The sequence below is a fragment of the Malania oleifera genome, chromosome 6 (assembly GCF_029873635.1).
Source record: "Malania oleifera isolate guangnan ecotype guangnan chromosome 6, ASM2987363v1, whole genome shotgun sequence".
NCBI classification, from domain to species: domain Eukaryota; kingdom Viridiplantae; phylum Streptophyta; class Magnoliopsida; order Santalales; family Ximeniaceae; genus Malania; species Malania oleifera.
In genome coordinates, this window is record NC_080422.1 from 37,278,953 (window position 1) to 37,298,463 (window position 19,511).

The 19,511-nt window shown below is 37.7% G+C and overlaps 1 protein-coding gene across 4 annotated transcripts in view; it reads left to right on the forward strand.

The window, feature by feature from the left end:
- LOC131157054 (nudix hydrolase 3) overlaps positions 1–19,511 on the forward strand; it is a 136,847-nt gene that overhangs the window by 69,111 nt on the left and 48,225 nt on the right. For all 4 annotated transcript variants that reach the window (XM_058110909.1, XM_058110910.1, XM_058110907.1 and 1 more), the window contains 4 exons: positions 365–471; positions 8,851–9,022; positions 9,192–9,445; positions 9,555–9,636. In XM_058110909.1, the coding sequence (XP_057966892.1) occupies positions 365–471; positions 8,851–9,022; positions 9,192–9,445; positions 9,555–9,636 (615 nt within the window). The remainder of the gene's footprint in view (positions 1–364; positions 472–8,850; positions 9,023–9,191; positions 9,446–9,554; positions 9,637–19,511) is intronic.

Consider the following 19,511-nt stretch of genomic DNA (forward strand, 5'->3'; position numbering starts at 1 on the left):
AAAGTTGATATGCCATGCTGTCCATGATTAGTTATCAATCATGGTTAGCTTATCATGATGGGGCAGTTGTGTGTGTCTATGTATATATATATATATATATGTATATATATCTAGAACCCGGTATTAAACTTAAATAAGTCTTATTGCGTTTTTTTTTTTTGGCTGAAATTATTCATTGGAATCTCGTAATATTTCTTATGGCTTCCCTGATGTCACATCATCCTTTTAAGCCATCTGTTATGGTTAATTTTCTTTGAAATTTAGGACAGAGCTATTTCATGCTATAAGATCTGCTACATATAGTTTGTTCAATTCTAGTGGACGGATCTTGCTAACAGTTTGTTATTTGTTTATTTCCAACCAGGTTTGGTACAGCAATCCACCTATAAGAGATTGGTTGAAGGAGCACGCTGATACGTCTCACTTGGACCAGTTAAAGTGGATGTATTTTTTGATTAATAAAAGTCCTTGGTAAGCTTTATTTCAGATTTCTGGCTTATCTTAGGCATCCATATATATAAACATATGCCTTTTTTATTAGATAAAAAATAAATATTGAGTGAGAAAGGAATTGCAATCAAGAGAGCACGAGAAATCCTCAGAAAGAGTTCATGGACTTTATGATGGCAACTTTTTGTGCGCAGATGCATACATGGACACAAAGATGTAGCTTATTCTTTGTAAGTGCAAGATCAAGGGCAAAACCAAAATTTAGGATTTTGGCACATTGTGTCTGCAAGCTCTTGTCTATACGTTATGATGAAGAATCGTGTTTTAGGATTTTAGCTCCATCTTTGGAGAGTGAATTTGTGTTGAAAAAATATATGATTTGAAAAAAAGAGAAGGTATGTCTGAGTACGGGGTGAGGAGATATAGGCCATTAGTGGAATCAGTACGAAGGGGTATAACTTTTAAATATGAAAGCAAATGGACCCTAGCTTCTGGGAGAAAATTTGTGTTGAGAAAATATGCGACTTGAAAGAAAGAAGAGGTATGTCGGAGATCGGGGTGAGGAGATCTAAATCTCGCTGAAAAAAAAAATGTAGGGGCATAACTTTGTAAAATGAATAGAGTTGGACCCCAACTTTTGAGAGTGAATTTATTTTGAGAAAATGTACAATTTGAAAAAAAGAAGAGGTACATTGGAGATCGGGGTGAGGAGATATAGGTCCCACTGGAAAAAGTATGAAAGAGCATAACTTTGTCTTGGATGATCTGTTGGACTTGTCCTTCTACAAGGGCGTTGGTCTTGAAAATCTAATATAGCACTCTTGACTTATGATAAATACTTGTATGTAATATGTGATGTATGCTATGTGTGTAAATCATAATTTCCTTTTCTGCATTCAGGCTCACAGCTTGTTTTAGGCATCCATATAGTAGGTATTATTGTAGATAGAGAAAAAGAATAGGGGATGAGTTCATTACAATCAAGTTAGTTTAAGGCCTAGTGATAGTGAACATTAGTGCATATGCTCCCCAAATAGGCTTAGCAGAAAATCTGAAAAGACAATTTTGGGGAGATATGGATAGTATTTTACAAGGAATCCCGATGTCTAAAAGACATTCATAGGAGGTGATTTGAATGGTCACACTGAGAAGGATAGTATAGGGTATGAGAGGATATGTGGAGGCCATGGATATGGAGATAAAAATGAGTCCGGTGATATAATCTTAGATTTTTCCATGTCTTACGATTTGGTTATATTGAATACTTGCTTTATAAAAAGAGAAAGAAAATGCGAAGATTTAGGTTTTTTAAAATGTATAAAGGATGAAAATGATAATGTCTTTATTAGAGAAGAAAACATAAAAAGAAGGTGGCGGAAATACTTTGATAAGTTGTTCAATGAAAATCAAAATGAAAGATTGAACTTGGAAGTGACAAATGAAGAGAAGATTAAAAATAGAAGATTTATTCGTAAAATTAGAGTCCTTGAAGTTAAGATGGCATTAAAAAAGATGAAAAGTGGGAAATCTATAGGACCAGATAGAATACCAATTGAAGTTTGGAAATGTTTAGGGGATAAAGAAATTATTTGGTTAACTAATCTATTCAATAATATTATAAAAACCAAGAAAATGCCAGTAAAATGGAGGAAAAGTATGTTAGTACCTATGTATAAAAACAAGGACGACATTCAAAACTATAATAACTATCGTGGAATTAAGATTATGAGTCATACGATGAAATTATGAGAAAGGGTAATTGAAAATATAATAAGATTAGAAATGAAGATTTCAGAAAATGAATTTGGTTTTATGCCTGAGAGATCAACAATAGAAGCTATTTATCTTTTAAGAAATTTAATGGAAAAGTTTAGGGGTTCATTAAGGATATGTATGATAGAGTAGTGTCTAGTGTTAGGACCATAGGGGGAGAGTCTAGAGAGTTCCTAATCTTAATAGGTGTTCATCAAGGTTCTACTTTGAGTTCTTATCTTTTTACTTTAGTAATTGATGAAATTATTAGGAATATCCAAGATGAGATCCCTTGGTGTATGTTGTTTGCAGATGATATTGTATTGATTGATGATAGTAGAAGCGAAGTGGAATCTAAGCTAAAACTTTGGAGAGCCACATTAGAGTCTGAAGGGTTTAGGATGAGTAAGAATAAGACTGAATATATGAAATGTAATTTCAGTAATGTAAGGAGTAGCAACAAAGAGAAGATTAAACTAGATAATCAAGAGATTAATAGCACTAATAGATTTAGATATCTTCGATCTATTATGCAAGGTGAAGGGGAAATTGAAGAAGATGTAGTACATAGAATTAAGACAGGTTGAGTAAAATAGAGGAGTGTATTAGGTGTGTTGTATGATTGTAGAATACCCTTAAAATTAAAAGGAAAGTTTTATAAGACGGCTATAAGGCCAGCTATGCTTTATGGTTCAGAATGTTGGGCAACTAAGAAATGACATATACAAAGAATGAAAGTTGCTATGATGCAACTTAGATGGTTTGGGCATTTAAAATGCAGGCCTAGTAGAAGGAGGAGTGAGTTATGATTTCTAGCATGAAAAGTGGTAGGGGTAGGTCTAAAATTACTTGGAATGAGGTATTTAATAGCCCTTGATCTAATAGAGGAAAATGCTCTGGATCAGGTGAATTGGCGGAAAAGGATTCATGTAGCCGACCCCACCTAGTGGGGACTTGAGCCTTGTTTTTGTTGTATATATACATACATAATATATAAAACACCTACATTTGTGCATTTTTTATACACAAATGTGTACAATGACACAATCATGTAGTTGATAACCTAGAGGTTTGATGGAGGAAAAAATTTTATTTGGGAAGTATGATGACACAAAGCTGAGGATAAGGAATCTTCCTAAAGAAACAGAGAAGGGGGAAAAAAAAAAATAGGAAAGAAAAATAGAAAAAAAAATGCTAGAAGAAGTAGGCTATTTTAGTAATTATGTGGTGTAAGTAGTGGTATTTTTTTCTTTCAAGGTTTTTTATTATTAGTATATAAAAGGGCAGACCTGGAGCTGAACACAACCCCAGGAAACTGCCACCTGCTCCTTTTCCTTTCTTCTTGTTGCCTCTGTTCTTAACTTTACAGCATGGTATTAGAGCATTAATCCCCTCAAAATCTGATTTTTTTTTTTGAGTTTTTTTCCTTGACACTCTTCTTTTTGTTTTTGTTTTTGTTTTTTTTGTTTTTTTTTTGTTTTTTTGCATATTCCCATAATCAGCTCTCAAATATTATTTTCTGATGGGTTTCAGAGTAGTTTAAGTTCACTTTTCATCTTGGTTTCGCAGTGCAGCATCCATGGCAGGATGCTGTGTGTAAATGGTGATTTGGCAATGTGAAGTTACTCTCTGTTTCTGGTATCTGCTGTTGCTGTGCTGCTGTTCACTGTTTGGTTGTAGCATGGTGATGTTGTGTGTTCATGATTGATTGCTGCAATCTTGAATCAGCTACTGTTATTTCTTTTTATTGGTGTTCAAAGATTTTATTATCTGCTCTCGCTGGCACACTTGGTTCTAGTTGCTGCCAGCCATCAACCTGTAACTGCTGTGCTTCCTGGTTGTTTATCAGGTGCCTGCGGTGCCTCTTATGGGCCGCTTACTTATGTATGGTATAGTATTCCTTGTAGGATGTTGTAGCTTATGTTCCATAGTTAGAACAGTCCTTTGAAGTTCCGAAGTTCTGCTCTGTGCTTGTGTGTGCTGCCTGATTTCGCATTGTTGCTGTGTTGTTCGTTCCAGTACTAGTGTGCACTTATTGTAGCATATTGGGGGTGGTTTCGATGGCCTCTACAGAGAGAGCTTCAACTGATACTGTTAACATGCAGATCACAGCCATCAATTTGGTTGGATCCTCCAACTACCTGCTATGATCTCAGGCAGTACATGTTTATATTAACGTAGTCCAAATATTTGTTGCATCCTTCTCTGTCTCTGAACTTCAAGGATTATGAAGATTCGATGAAAGAGAATCACATATTGCTTGTGTTGTTGTGGAATAGCATGGGGCCACGAATTTCTGCGAACATGATGTTTCATAGAACAGCGAAGGCTGTATCCTGTATTGGATGATCTCCATGAAAGATTCTCACAAGATAAAAAGAAGACTCATGTTTTTGAAAGTATATGAGAACTTTTTAAAATATGAGCAAGACGGTAAACCTATTAGTGAGTATTATGCATGGTCTTAAATTTCCACGAAATTGTCGAAATTTCCATCGAAATTTCCGATTTCCGTCACCCTCGAAATCGAAATGGCATTCAATTTCCGTCTTGCATAATTTCCGTGGAAATCTCAACGAATCATCCGAAATTTATCGAAATCTCGAAATTTTAGTGAAACTTGTCGAAATTTTAACCATACGATGAAATTTCGTTAGATTCAAATGAGAAATTTAGGAGTGAAGTGAAATTTCTATCTTAATTTATTTTATCTAAACAAAAGATTATTACAAGTGCTTTTAAAATTATATGAAAAAAAAAACGTACAGTAACATTTTATTTAACCACTCATGTCTAAATTATCACTATTTGTATAATAAATGATATTTAAATGATTTATGAATCACATTTGTATTAATTGAATATGTTTAATGTACATTATCTTACAAATATGTTTGATACACATACTATTTTACAACTTTTCCACCTCATACAAAACATAGATGAACTTAATTTGTAATATATTAGTCCTAAAACTTATATTATTATGTTTGTTAACCATTTCTAAAGTTTCAGAAAGAATTCCATGCTTTATTACTAATTTCTGTTATTTTTTCAAATTGAAATCGAAATCGAAGTTTCCGTCGAAATTTCCGTGCTTTCGGAGCTTCAAAATTTGAGTCGAAATCGAAATTTAAGACCTTGGTATTATGGCACTCTAAAGGGTATGTGGAAGGAACTCAACATTTATCAACCAATTAGTTTTGGCATTGAGATGATTAAGAGGCAACCAGCAGTGTACTTGGCTGCCTTGTTTTTAGCTGGGCTAAGACTAGAGCTTCAACCCATCTGCGATTAGATTCTTTTTGGTGAAACCATTCCATCTGTGAATGAAGCATATGCTAGAATCCAAAGAATCACCAAAGATGGCTTTCAGTCTTCTTCTCAGGCTTCTTCACGCATTCAGCCATAGCCAGTAGTGCATTAAATTGTGGTTGGGGAAGTGTTATAGAATGAAGACGAGGTTTGGATGGCTGTCGTGGCAAAAGTAGTGTATCATGACAAGGAGTTTGTCAAGGCGATTCTTGCATTTGCACAGGCGATTCTTGCATTTGCACACATTGTGGGAAGGACAATCATACCATAGATTGATGTTGGCATCTCCATAGGAAGCCTACTTGGGCCAACAAGTCTTCTGTTGAGTTGATTCTACGGTTGAGACTTCTAGTGCACCTGACCTAGGGAGTTGAGTACATCATCTACCATGTCCCAAGAAGAGTATAACAATCTTCTCCGCATGATTCAACAACTCAAATCCAGTCTTCTACATCCAATGCTATTGTGACCTATTTAGGTACAACTGGACTTCTTGCCTTTTCATCCTCCTCACCATGGGCCATTGACTATGGTGCCTCCTCCCATATGACAAGTAGTCCTGATTTATTTCAGTCCATAAAACCCACTATTTACACTCCAAGGTTACTCTTGCTGATGGTTCGGTTACACTAGTCTCTGGTTGTGGCGATATTCTTTTGTTTCCTTCTATTCATCTATCTTATGTGTTATATGAGCCTAAATTTCCCTTGAACCAGTTATCAGTTAGTCCATTAACTAAATCGCATAATCGTTATGTGACCTTATCTCCTTCTCATTGTGTTATTCAAGATCTCTAGACTAAGAAGAGGATTGGTGGAGGGCTTGAGAAGGATGGTCTATACTATTTCGATAGTGGGAGTGGTAGATGAAGTTCTTGTCACACAACTTCAATTTCTATCCATGGTGTTTCTCTAGATCAAGGGCATGCTCATTGGGTCATCCATCACTTCAAAAATTGCAACAAGTTTTTCTTGTGTTCCAAGTCTATTTCTCGTTTTAAGTGTTCGTGTCAATTAGGAAAACATACTTGGACATATTTTCATCTAGAGCTGAGTCTCGTAGCATTCATTGATTTTTTTATTCATTCAAATATTTGGAGTCGATGAAGAGTCAAGAATTTGATTGGTCATCAATATTTTGTGTCTTTTGTGGATGATTATTCACGTGTGACCTGGATGCATATGTTAAAAGAAAGATCTGAATTTTTTAATGTATTTGCTCAGTTCTATAAGGAAATAAAAACCCAGTTTATTATTAGCATTCAAATTTTTCGATCTGATATGTAGTTGAATTTGTTCAAAATGAGCTTCAGACTTTTTATTTGGCCAAAGGAACTATTCATGAAACATCATGTGTACATACCTTTCAGTAAAATAGGGTAGCTAAACAGAAAATAGACATTTACTAGACATAGCATGGTCTCTACTCTTTCATATGCATGTTCCTGAAATCTTTTGGAATGATGCCCTTCTTACTGCTTGTTTTTGACTTAATAGGATGCTTTCCAGTGTTCTAGAGGCACAAATTCCCTTCTTTATCTTGTATCCAGAAACATCCATGTTCTCTGTTGTGCCTGGTTTCTTCGGGTGCACATGTTTGCTTCATGTTCCATATACAGGTTAGGAAAAATTCTCTCCTCCTACTATTAAATGTGGCTTTCTTACTCAAAAAATTGGAAAGGATATAGATGTTATGATCCCCACACTCACAAGCAATAAGTTAATGTAGATTATACTCTTTTTGAGACACCTTATTTCTCTAGTGCTGGGTCTTCATTGGATGAATACATTTTGAGTCCATCAATAATTTCTGGCTTCCCCTTGTGCATTGATCCTCTGATCCCTGCCCTTATCCCTCTGGTAAAAAAATCTTGATCCTTCTCTAGGTCCATCAGTTATTGATCCAAAGAAATAATTGAGGGTCTATGAATGATGGAAAATAGATGTAGACATTGCTACCACTATGCTGCTGCCTCGTTTGCCCTCCATTGTTTTGACTCCTAGTTCTGGAGATCCAACCCAATGTGATTTGGATTGGCTGATTGCACAACGGAAAGGTACTCAAACATGTACTTAACAGTCTTCAATTGCTTATCCATTTGCTTCTTTTGTTTTAGCTCAATATGTTCCTATTCCTTTGCATTCTTTTGCCTTGTTAATGACCTCTAATCTCTACCCCTTCTTCACATGCTGAAGCACTTGCTAACCCTAGGTGGAAGCATGGATTTAGAAATGGATGCCTTGACCACTCGGGGGACATAGGATTTGGTGGATCTTCCACCTGATAAGGAGTTGGTTGGGTGCCATTAGGTTTACACTTTCAAATATCTTCCTAATAACTCTACTAAACAGCTTAAGGCTTGACTGGTTGCCAAGGGGTGCACTCAAACATATGGTCTGTACTATTTTAAGGCCTTCTTTCCTGTTGCTAGACTCAATTTGGTTAGTGTATTGATCTTGTTGGCAGTTAATTTTGATTGTCCCTTACACCAATTGGATGTAAAGAATGCCTTCTTGCACGGAGATCTGCAAGAAGAGGTATACATGGAGCAAGCTCCTGGTTATGTTGCTGTGGGGGAGGATGGTAATGTATGTAGGTTGAATAAGGCCATTTATGGTAGCAATCTCCTTGATCTTGGTTTAACAAATTTAGTGAGGTCATCTTTGTATTTGGTTTCATTTAATGTTACCGTGATCATTTGGTCTTTGTTCACCAAAACGAGACAGGTGTGCTGCTTCTAGTACTTTATGTTGATGACATCATCATCACTGGCAGTGACCAAAGTAGGATTATGCATTGAAGTGCTAGGTGTATCTGAGGCAGCCTGTAAATTTACAATTGGGCCCTCATTTATTACAGAGAGAGAAAAAAAATCAAGTGCAGGGCCACATAAATAAGGGTATGTTTTCACGCATTTATATTGACGAGGAACTCCACCCTGTAGTTGTATGCATTATTTCATGCACATGCCTTTTGTTGCTCTCTTTAGTATCAGTAGATGTCTACTTTAGCATCAATACTTGAGCTGTTTATGGAGCCACATGGAGATTTTTTTCTTCTACACTATAGCCTTTGGAGAAAGATGTTATGCTTATGCCCAGTGCTTCCTGTACATATAAGCCAATAGTGTCTAAATTTTCAAAAAAATTATTTTTCTGTAAGAATCTAAGTTATTAGCATAAAGTTGTACACTTGTACCAACAAATTTTGATGTTGTTATGTTCTTAATTATTATGTTGAGAAGTTGCTAATATATTTCTATAATGAAGCTTTTTGTTCATATGATATATTTTTTTTAATCTAAACACTGCCAACATATTCTTCATTTGCCAGGTCTTGCCTTGATGAAAATAAGGCATTTTTGACAACAGCAGATTCAGCGATCAAGTTGCTTCCTGAAGCCACAAAATCAATTGCTGGATGGAAGGGTCTTGAATATAGACCTGCCTTTCCCATGTTGAAACCTCCTGGTGCAAATTTCTATCCTCCAGACATGGACAAGATGGTATATGATGGGGACCTCCATTGCATGCTTCACCAGATTATTTTCCTTTTTTTAGCATTACACGATATATGCGTGTGGCCCGATCTTGAACTTTAAGCAATGGCTGTAATTTTTCTTCATTTGCTTTCATGTCCACTGAGAAACCCATAAGTTTTGCTCTTTGTCATAGGAATTTGAATTATGGAAGAGCAGTCTAACTGAGGATCAGCTAAAGAGTGCAACAGGCTTTTTCCATGTGATTAGAAGGCACAGTGAATCCAGTGTGGTTGCTTCAATATCAGATGGAACAGTTGGTGGGAATAATCATTTGGTTGGGTCCAGTTATGACCTATATACTGTTCCATACTCTGAAGAATATAAGCCTTTACTCGCAAAAGTTGCTGAACTACTGCACAAAGCTGGGGACATAACCAGCTCAGCCAGGTAAAATGTTTGCTAGTTATTTGTTTATTTATTTTTGTTGCTGCTTAATTTTTCATGGTTGACCGATGGTTATGTGGATTTCTAATGGAATCTTTCTTACCTTGTACAGTTTGAAAAGATTGTTACATAGCAAGGCTGATGCATTTCTTTCAAATGACTACTATGAGTCTGATATTGCCTGGATGGAGTTGGTCAGTACATCTTCCATGTTCATGAATGATGAATCTGTATATTACTGTGAGTTTGATTTTGGCAATGCAAAGTTGTGTGTTTTTGTCGGATGATAACTTTCTTGATGCTCTTCATGAAAACAGAATGCCAAATGCATTGATATCATTTTATAATTTCTTGTTCATAATGTAGGTGTCCTACTAAGTAAGGTATTGGATCAATAAATCCAGTTTGAGTGCTAAATGTTCCTTCTCTCTCATGTACTTATTGATTCCCTCCCTTTAGACAGGATTAGATGTGCTTTTATGCAATTAGATATAGAAGGGACTATCACGAAGGCACCCTTTGATAATTTAGAAATCAATAAAATGAAAAAAGGTTAGATGAAGAAAGGAACACTTCAAAAGCCAGGAAGAGTGTAAATATGATTTATTTCTTTAAAACTAATTAAACGTACATTAATTGATAAAATAGAACCTTATTTCCAGTTTATTGGAGGGTTCTGCACAGAATCACAGTTTTTTGTATACAGGAAATATGGTTAAAAGTTGATATGTATGGTTTTAATGTGACCTAGTTTTAGTGCATATGATGTCGTGATATAATTTAGGATAAGTTTTTTACAATAGATGTACTTTAGAAGAGAGTATGTTATTTTAGGGTATTTTTGTCCTTCATGTTTATTTACTATTAACATATCAGAGAGCAGATCTTAGGGTATTTTTGTCCTTCATTTTTTTTTACTATTAACACATAAGAGAGCAAACCTGGAGCTGTACATATGCTCCAGGAAACAGCCGATTGGGGTTTCTCCCTTTCATCCTAGGTGCTTTATTTTCTTCATTCTTTAATTTGCCTCAGACTTGCAACATGGTACCAGAGCAATAAACTTCTCTAAACCTGACTAATTTGACACAGTTATAGCCCATCTTTTCCTCTTATTTTCTCTCCCTTGTTGACTCTTGATATAGAGTTTTTTTCTGCTTTGAAATTTGTTTTATGTTTCCTATCCATCTCAGTCATCAACCACTTTTGTGGGTATTTTTTTGGCTTGTGTTAGTCTGCTCATTTAAAGACAGTAACCTACTATTCTTGGCAGACTGCTGTTGCTGTTCTGATATTTTCTCAGACTGGTGATGGAATTATGATCTTGTGTTCATTCCTGATACTGGTGTGTGCTGATTGTAGTGTATTTGGTGTGGTTCTAACAGATTCTACAAAGAGATCTTCAGCTAATAGTATTAAGAAACAAAACACTGGTTGGAGCTGTACATATGCGCCAGGAAACAGCCGATTGGGGTTTCCTCCTTTCTTCTTTTCTCTTCTCCATCCCTAATCCTAGGTGTTGTATTTTCTTCATTCTTTAATTTACCTCAGATTTACAACATGGTACCAGAGTAATAAACTTCTCTGAACCTGATTAATCTGATGCAGTGATAGCCCTTCTTTTCCTCTTATTTTCTCTCCCTTGTCGACTCTTAATGTTGAGATTCTTTTCTGCTTTGAGATTTTTTTAATGTTTCTTATCCATCTCTTAGTCATCAACCTCTTTTGTGGGTATTTTTTGGCTTGTGGTAGTCTGCTCATTTAAAGACAGTAACCTACTATTCCTGGCAGACCGCTGTTGCTGTTTTGATGTTTCCTCTGACTGGTGATGATGTTATCGTTGCTGTTTTCATGCCTGCATATGCTTCTAGCTGCTGCCAGGTTTTTTATTCAGTGCCCGCATTGCAGTTTTAAGTGTCTTTGGTGCTTCTTCATTGTGGCCTTCCCTGTTCTTCGTAGTTAAAGTGTGGCCTGCTTTGTTCTGTGTGGTTAACGCTGACTGAATGAGTGAGACACTATTTATGTCCGTGATTTCTCAGAGGATACTATAACTTCATTTTTGTGATTATAGCTGTCTCTTGAAGTTTTCAAGCTGTTGAAGTTCTGGAGTGAATAGTGATGTTCTATGCTAGTTTGTGCTGCTTGATTCCGCATTGTTGCTGTGTTCATTCCTGATACTGGCTTGTGCTGATTGTAGTGTATTTGGTGTGGTTCTAATGGAATCTATGGAAAGATCTTTGGCTCATAGTATTAACGACCACATCACTGGTTGGATAATTCAAGCATTTGTTGTGGTCTCAGGCAGTGTGTTTGTATATTAACACAAAAGAGAAGTCCAAGTATTTGCTGCATTCTCCTTCGAAGGGCTTACATGCAAAATTATAGCTATAATATTAGCATCCCATCCATTATCCTACAAACCAAATTTACTTCTAAGAAGCCTATGCCAAAGAGAATCAGTTTCCAAAGGAAACTACCATGACCATTTGCCCACCAAAACAATGTTTTTAGATACCAATTACCAAGACCCTAGCCCCCTCCTCCCTAGACCTTCCAACTATCTCACAACTCAAAAGATGATCCCCCTTCTCACCCATCTTTGAAAAAGAAAATGTTGCATAATCCTAATCGAGCTTACAGACCACCCCTGCTAGAATCTTAAAAAAAGATACGAAATACAAAGCGAACGAAGGAAGTCATGCTTGAATTAAAGTAATGTGACCCCTTGAGAAAAAAGTACACCCTTCCACCCATTGAGACATTTAGAAACTTTAGTGATTGTCGGATCTGAAAACCTTAGAAGTTTTTGACTAAAGGGACTCCTAAATAATTTGTTGAAGAATTGGGTAAATTGGAAGACCTAATCACAATGATAGGCCTATCCCTCTATTTATGATATATGCCAAGTACATGACAATGCCTGTATTACCCTTACTAACTCTTGCACTTACTCACACTTACTAGCAAAGCAATAACACTCAGCAATAATAATAAATAACTACAGTAACTAGTAACTCTCCCCCTCATGCTGGAGCTTAGATATCATATGCTCCCAACTTGTTACAATTAGATTTACCCTGGGCAGCCCCCAAGGCTACAGTGAATAAATCAAGAAGTTGGATTTCAAGTCTTTGTAATGAGATTTTGCACAAGTTCATCTTGAACAAAGTGACAATCAACTTCAATGTAGTTAATCCGCTCATAGAAGATTGGGTTAGAGGCAATATGAACAGCAACTTGATTATCACACATCAAGTCCATAGGCTGCGAATGCTGAAAAACAAGTCTTTCTAACATGTTATTTAGCCAAATAAGCTCACATGTAGTGGAGGCCATGGCATGATACACTAACTCAATACTCAACCGGACCACAATTTGTTTCTTTCTTTTCCAATATACCAAGTCACCACCAACAAAAACACAATATTTGAGATCTTCTCAAGGTGACCAGACCAATATATATTTGTCCACACACACACACACGCGAGATATTGTTAGTAGGATGGACAATAAACTTACCATAAATTGTTCTACATTTATTTAGGAAACAAATCTGTCAAACTACCATAAATTGTTGTATAGTTATTTAGGAAACAGATCTGTTAGTATCTTTCCTGAATTAGGGGTCAATGCTTAAGGTTAGGAGATGATGTAATTATTAGATATTGTAATTTAGGGATATATTGTAATTAGGGAAAATGACTTCTATATAAGAAAAGGACCACTCGATTGAGGGTCATTGAGCAAATCTGACATGGTATCAGAGCCACTCTCTGAATCAACCTTGTCTTTGGTCCAATTTTCGTGGTTCTAGGCTCTGGTTTTCTGGTTTCTTGGGTTCGGGTTCTGGTTTGCAGTTTTTTGGTGAATTTCAAGAGATTCTAGTCATGGCTAACAACTCCAACTTAGAAGTCTTTCAAACTCGGTTTACAAGGAAGAAGTATGCTGCCTGGGAGTTTCAGTTTCAACTTTTTTTCATGGGAAAGGAGTTGTGGTGTCTTGTTTATGGGAGTGATCCCGCACCTACTGATCCTATTAAGTTGGTTCAATGGAAGGTGAAAGATGCTCGTATGATGACTTGGATTCCTGGGTCTGTTGATCCACTGCTTATGCTCAATTTAAGGCCTCACAAGACGGCTAAATCGATGTGGGAGTACTTGAAAATGGTCTATCATCAAGATCATTCCGCCCGGTGATTTCAGTTGGAAACTGGTCTTGCTGCCTATTCCCGAGGTACACTCTCTGTCCAGGAATATTTCTGTGGTTTTCATAATCTTTGGGCTGAGTTTTCTGACATTGTGTATGCCAACATGTCGGCCAAGTCTCTCTCTGCTGTTCAAGCAGTCCATGAAGCTAGCAAAAGAGACCAGTTTTTAATGAAACTAAGGCCAGAATTCGAGTCTATTCCCTCCAACCTGATGCACAGGGATCCTTCACCATCTCTTGACGTGTGTTTTGGAGCACTTCTTCGAGAGGAACAATGTCTTCTTACTCGGTCTTTGCTTCCGCAAGAGAATGCTGTTGCATACGCTGCTCAAGGCAAGGGAAGGGGTCGAGACATGCGTACGGTTCAGTGCTACAGTTGCAAAAATTATGGGCATATTGCTGCCCATTGTGCTAAAAAGTTCTGCAGCTACTGTAAACAGAAGGGGCACATAATCAAAGAATGCCCAACATGTCCTCAAAACCAACCCATGAATGCTTATCATGCTACTGCTACTGGCCACACTTCAGATGGGGTAACCAGCACTCAAAATCTCGCTCCATTGTCACCTTCCACTGCTGCTACACCTGCCCTTACACCAGAAATGGAGCAGCAAATAATTGTATCGGCATTTTCCACTTTAAGGCTGCAAGGTAAGGGTACTATACCCTCTTAATCTAGGTTTGTTGATTCCACTGCATCCAATCACTTGACCAGTTCTCCTGATATGCTTAGCAATGTTCATAAGTACACTGGTTCTTATAATATTCAAGTTGCTAATGGCCATCTTTTACCGATTACTGGGGTTGGTGATATCGCACCATCACTTACTACTATTTTTGTATCACCTGGGCTTTCTATGAGTCTTATCTCGGTTGGACAGTTAGTGGATGATAATTATAATGTTCAGTTTTCTTGTGATGGTTGTCATGTGCAGGATCCGGTGTCGGGGAGGACAATAGCGAAGGGGCCTAAAGTTGGGAGACTGTTTCCATTATACTTTTCCATTCCTAGTATAATATCTTTGGCTTGTACTACTGTTTCCAATAATTGTGAAGCATGGCACAAACATTTAGGCCATCCAAACAATGTTGTTTTATCTCATTTGCTGAATTCTGGTTCATTGGGAGAAAAAGATTCTTCTTTGCCTCATGCTTTGTCTTTTGCTTGTTCTACATGTAAAATCGGAAGAAGTAAGATTCTTCCCTTCCCTTCTTCCGGGAGTAGGGCAAGGAAATGCTTTGACCTTGTTCATAGTGATGTAAGGGGCATTACTCCTGTCATTTCTCATGCTCATTATAAATATTTTGTGACATTTATAGATGACTATAGTCCATATTCTTGGGTATATTTTCTGCGCTATAAGTCTAAAATCTTTGCTGTTTTCAAAACATTTCTAGCATATGTTGAGAATCAATTTAGCTACAGTAGTATATTTGATTAGTAGGTTGCCTTCTAAAGTGCTAAATTTCGACTCTCCATACTATCGTCTGCATAAACAGCACCCTAGCTTTCTTGAATTACACACTTTTGCCTGTGTCTGTTTTGTGCATCTACCTCCGCATCAATGTCACAAACTCTCTGCGCAATCTGTGAAATGTGCCTTTATGGGATTAACGTATCTCAAAAAGGATTTGTCTACTATGATGCTTCTTCCAATAAATTTCATATATCTCGTAATGTTGTTTTCTCTGGGCATCAATGTTTCTTTCCTATATCTTTTACATCATCTCCTGCAGTTTCTGTTCCTCCTCACTTTGATGATTTGATATGCCCTATTGAACGCTTCAAGCCTAGTTTTGCGTATGAATGCCGTCGGCCAACTCTACCCCTTCCTGAGTTTGATCTGTCACCTGATCCTGATCCTGTTTTGCATCGTCCTCGACGATTTGGCCGTGCTTCTTATCCACCAGATAGGTATGGTTTCCCGCATACCTCCTTTACGGCTACCTTGTCAATTGTGTCGATTCCTAATTCCTACTCACAAGTTGATAAACATAAGTGTTGGAGAAAAGCTATGCAGGAAGAACTTCAAGCTCTTCAAGAAAATCATACTTGGGACATGGTCCCTTGTCCTTCTCATATCAAGCTAATTGGGTGTAAGTGGGTATTTTCTGTGAAACTTCGGTCTGATGGGTTTGTGGACCGTTATAAGGCTCGTTTGGTTGCCCTTGGTAACCGCCAGGAGTATGGGGTTGACTATGAGGAGACCTTTGCTCCTGTCGCTAAAATGACCACTGTGCGTGCTATTATTGCCATTGCAACCTCTCAGGGATGGTCCCTTTGCCAGATGGATGTGAAGAACACATGTCTTCACGGTAATTTTCGGGAAGATGTTTACATGACACCTCCTCCTGGCCTCTGCTCGATGTCGACGTCGACGTCGAATGTGTGTAAGATGAAGTGCTTTCTGTATGGTTTGAAACAGGCTTCCCGGGCCTGGTTTGATAAGTTACATGCTATCTTACTTTGGTTTTCTTTCATCTAAAGCCAGTATGATTCCTCATTGTTTCTTTGTACGGCTTCTGTTGGTATTGTTCTTCTTCTAGTTTATGTCGACGACATTGTCATCACTGGGACTGATTCTGCTCTCGTTGATCAGCTCAAGCAGCATCTTCATGATTCCTTTTATATGAAGGATCTTCGATCCTCTCTGATATTTCCTCGATTTGGAAGTTCAGTCCGATTCATCGAGGGTTCTCTTGCATCAACATAAATACACAGAGGACTTGATTTCCTTGTCTAGTTTGTAGGACTCCTATTCAATGGATACCCCTTTGGAAGTGAATGTCAAGTATCGACGTGAGGAGGGGGATATCCTTCCTGATCCCACGGTGTTTCAATAGTTAGTTGGTAGTCTCAATTATCTCACTATTACATGGTCTGACATCTCCTTTGCTGTCCAGCAAGTCAGTTAATTTATGCAATCTCCTTGCCACCTTCATCATGCAGTGGTCCGCCGAATTATTCGATATCTTCAGGTTTTCTCTCATCGTGGCTTGTTCTTCTCTACTGGTACTCCTCTTTGCCTAGTGGCTTTTAGTGATGCTAATTGGGCAGGATGTCCTGATACTTGCCGGTCTGTCATCGGGTGGTTTATGTTTCTTGGTGATTCTCTTATCTCTTGGAAGAGTAAGAAACCGGATTGTGTTTCCAAATATTCGACCGAGTCAGAATACCGTGTGATGTCGGCAGCCTGCTTGGAGATTGTGTGGCTCCGTGGCTTACTTGCTGAAATAGGTTTTCCTCAGTCTACTTTTACTCCTCTTCATGCTGATAATACGAGTGCTATTCAGATCGCTATAAATCCTATCTATTACGAGTGTACCAAACATATCTAGGTGGGTGGATATTCTATTCGGGAAATTGTCGATACTCGGGTTATCTCTTTACCACATGTCTCAAGCGACCTTCAAATAGCAGACGTCTTCAGAAAAGCTATGACATGACTATGTCATCAGTTTCTTGTTAGAAAATTGATGTTTCTTGATCGACCAACATCAATTTGAGGGGGGATAGGATAGACAACAAACATACCATAGATTGTTCTACATTTATTTAGGAAACAAATCTGTTAAACCTACCATAAATTGTTGTATAGTTATTTTGGAAATAAATTTGTAAATATCTTTCCTAAATTAGGGGTCAATGCTTAATGTTAGGAGAAGTTGTAATTAGGGAAAATGACTTCTATATAAGAAAAAGACCATTCGATTGAGGGTCATTGAGCAAATATGACTGATATCAGAGACCTCTCCAAATGGGATGAAGATGCAGGAGGATTGGGAAGAGATAATAGGTCAGGATCTGGGAAGCTAGGCAGAGAAGGGGACTCAAAGAAGGTGACATGTAATGTGGGGCTATAGTATCAATATCCCTTTGGAGTACAAGAGTGTCCCAAAAAAAAAAAATGTCTTCATAAGATCCAAGTTATCCTTGCTAGACTTAACTAATGAATGAAGTACACACGACCAAATATACAAGGATGAAGCAAGAACAAAGGTGCCTTTTAAAAGATCACTGAATATGGGATTTTACCACCAAGGACAGGTGAGGCATTTTATCAAATGCAAGAGCAAGGGATCACTCCAAAAAAATTAGGGGCATTCATTTGATACAATAGCACATGAGTGACTTTGAAAATATGTTTGTTTTCTACTTTGCAACTCCATTTTGTTGTGGACTACAAGCACAATCATTGGATCATACCAGAGTTACCATACACGTAATGAATTGGGTATTCCTCCTTAGCATTGTCACTATGAAGTAACCTAGTGCATGAAATTGAGCCTTTATTTAAGAACAAAAGGCACTAAAATATTAAATAGTGATCTTTCATTAAACACGACCAAGTCATCCTAGAGCAATCATCGACAAATGTAACAAAGTGTTGAAACCCCAACTTTGACGCAACATGACTAGGACCCCAAACATCATAATGGACTAACATAAAAGGGTTGACCCCTTGCTTATTGATTCGAGAAGCAAACAGAGCATGATGGTGCTTTCCTAATTGACAAGAGACACTCAAGATTAGACTTAGAACTGAAATTAGGAACTAGAGGGATGACCAAGGACAACAATGGATTTGAGGTGGTGTAGTTAGAGCACTGCAGGAAATAGGAGGTGAGAGTGCTCAATATATTGAAGTCCACCTGCGGTGCCAATCATCTTCCTTGTCTTTGGATCATGAATAAAAATAGAATCAAGAAAGAGAGTTACAAAACAATTTGGCGACTTTGTAATCTTACTAACAAACACGAGACTGAAGGGGGATTTAGGAATGTGCAAAACAAGAGAAAGTGAGATTGAGAGAGTAGAATTTACTGTTCTTATCCCCTTAATTGCAGCAAGGATGACCTGAGGTAGATTTTTAGAATACTAGCAGAAAAGAAGTTGGTTACACCTGTATTATGGTCATTGGCAGTGGAATTGATAACCCAAAGACTAGCGGGATAGATACCAGATGACATGCAGGCTTTAGGATACAATGTAATGAGATGTTTGTTGGATGCCTAATGCTGCAGGGACCTTGGATACTCCTCCTTTGAAACAGTAAATGTACGCTGTCAACCAATGGCTGAACAAGTGAAACATACTTTTGAGATGTATGAAATGCATCCCAAGAGAAACACAACCTTGACTATGGTAGCATATCAGAAGCAGATTATGAACAATATACTTCTACGGTTTGTTGATTCCATCCCAGCACTCACAGTCACAGATGAGATCAACACTGAGCAAAGTCAATGACCAAAATAACCCAGAGCATCCACAAACAAGGTAAACAACTGAAAGGACCATGAACGGGCTACAAATGAACTAGCTTATCTCTGCTACAGCCCCAAGAAACTAATACAGAACCCTAGTGGTACCAAGCAACCATTAACAAAGTGCCACGAATGGATGACCAAAAAGGTAGGATCTTTTAAAAAAAGACGTGATCAACAACTTGGTCTTATGGAGTATAAAAGTATTGAAGGCATTTGGGAAGAAATCGGAGCAAAAAGAGTGCTAAAAAATCTATCACCGGCTGGCACATGGGGTCGGAGCTTCCAGATTTTAGCCAGTGTGTGGGGCCATGTGGTACCTCCTCTGGCAATGGAATTCCACAAAATAATATATCGGCAGGCTCTGTGCTGCATACGGGGCTGGTTTGGCAAAATCTTGAGGTGTTCTTGTGATTCTCAAACAGCAGTGATATTCAGAAACTTTCTGCCTACTGCTGGGTTTTCTGTCAGCTCCCGGCTGGTTTTGTGTGGTGCTGGCAATTCTACTATGATGGTAGCATGCAGCCAATTTAGGGTTTTAGGCTTCAATTAGATGGTGGCTATGGCAATTAGGGTTTAGTTCTCAAAACCATAA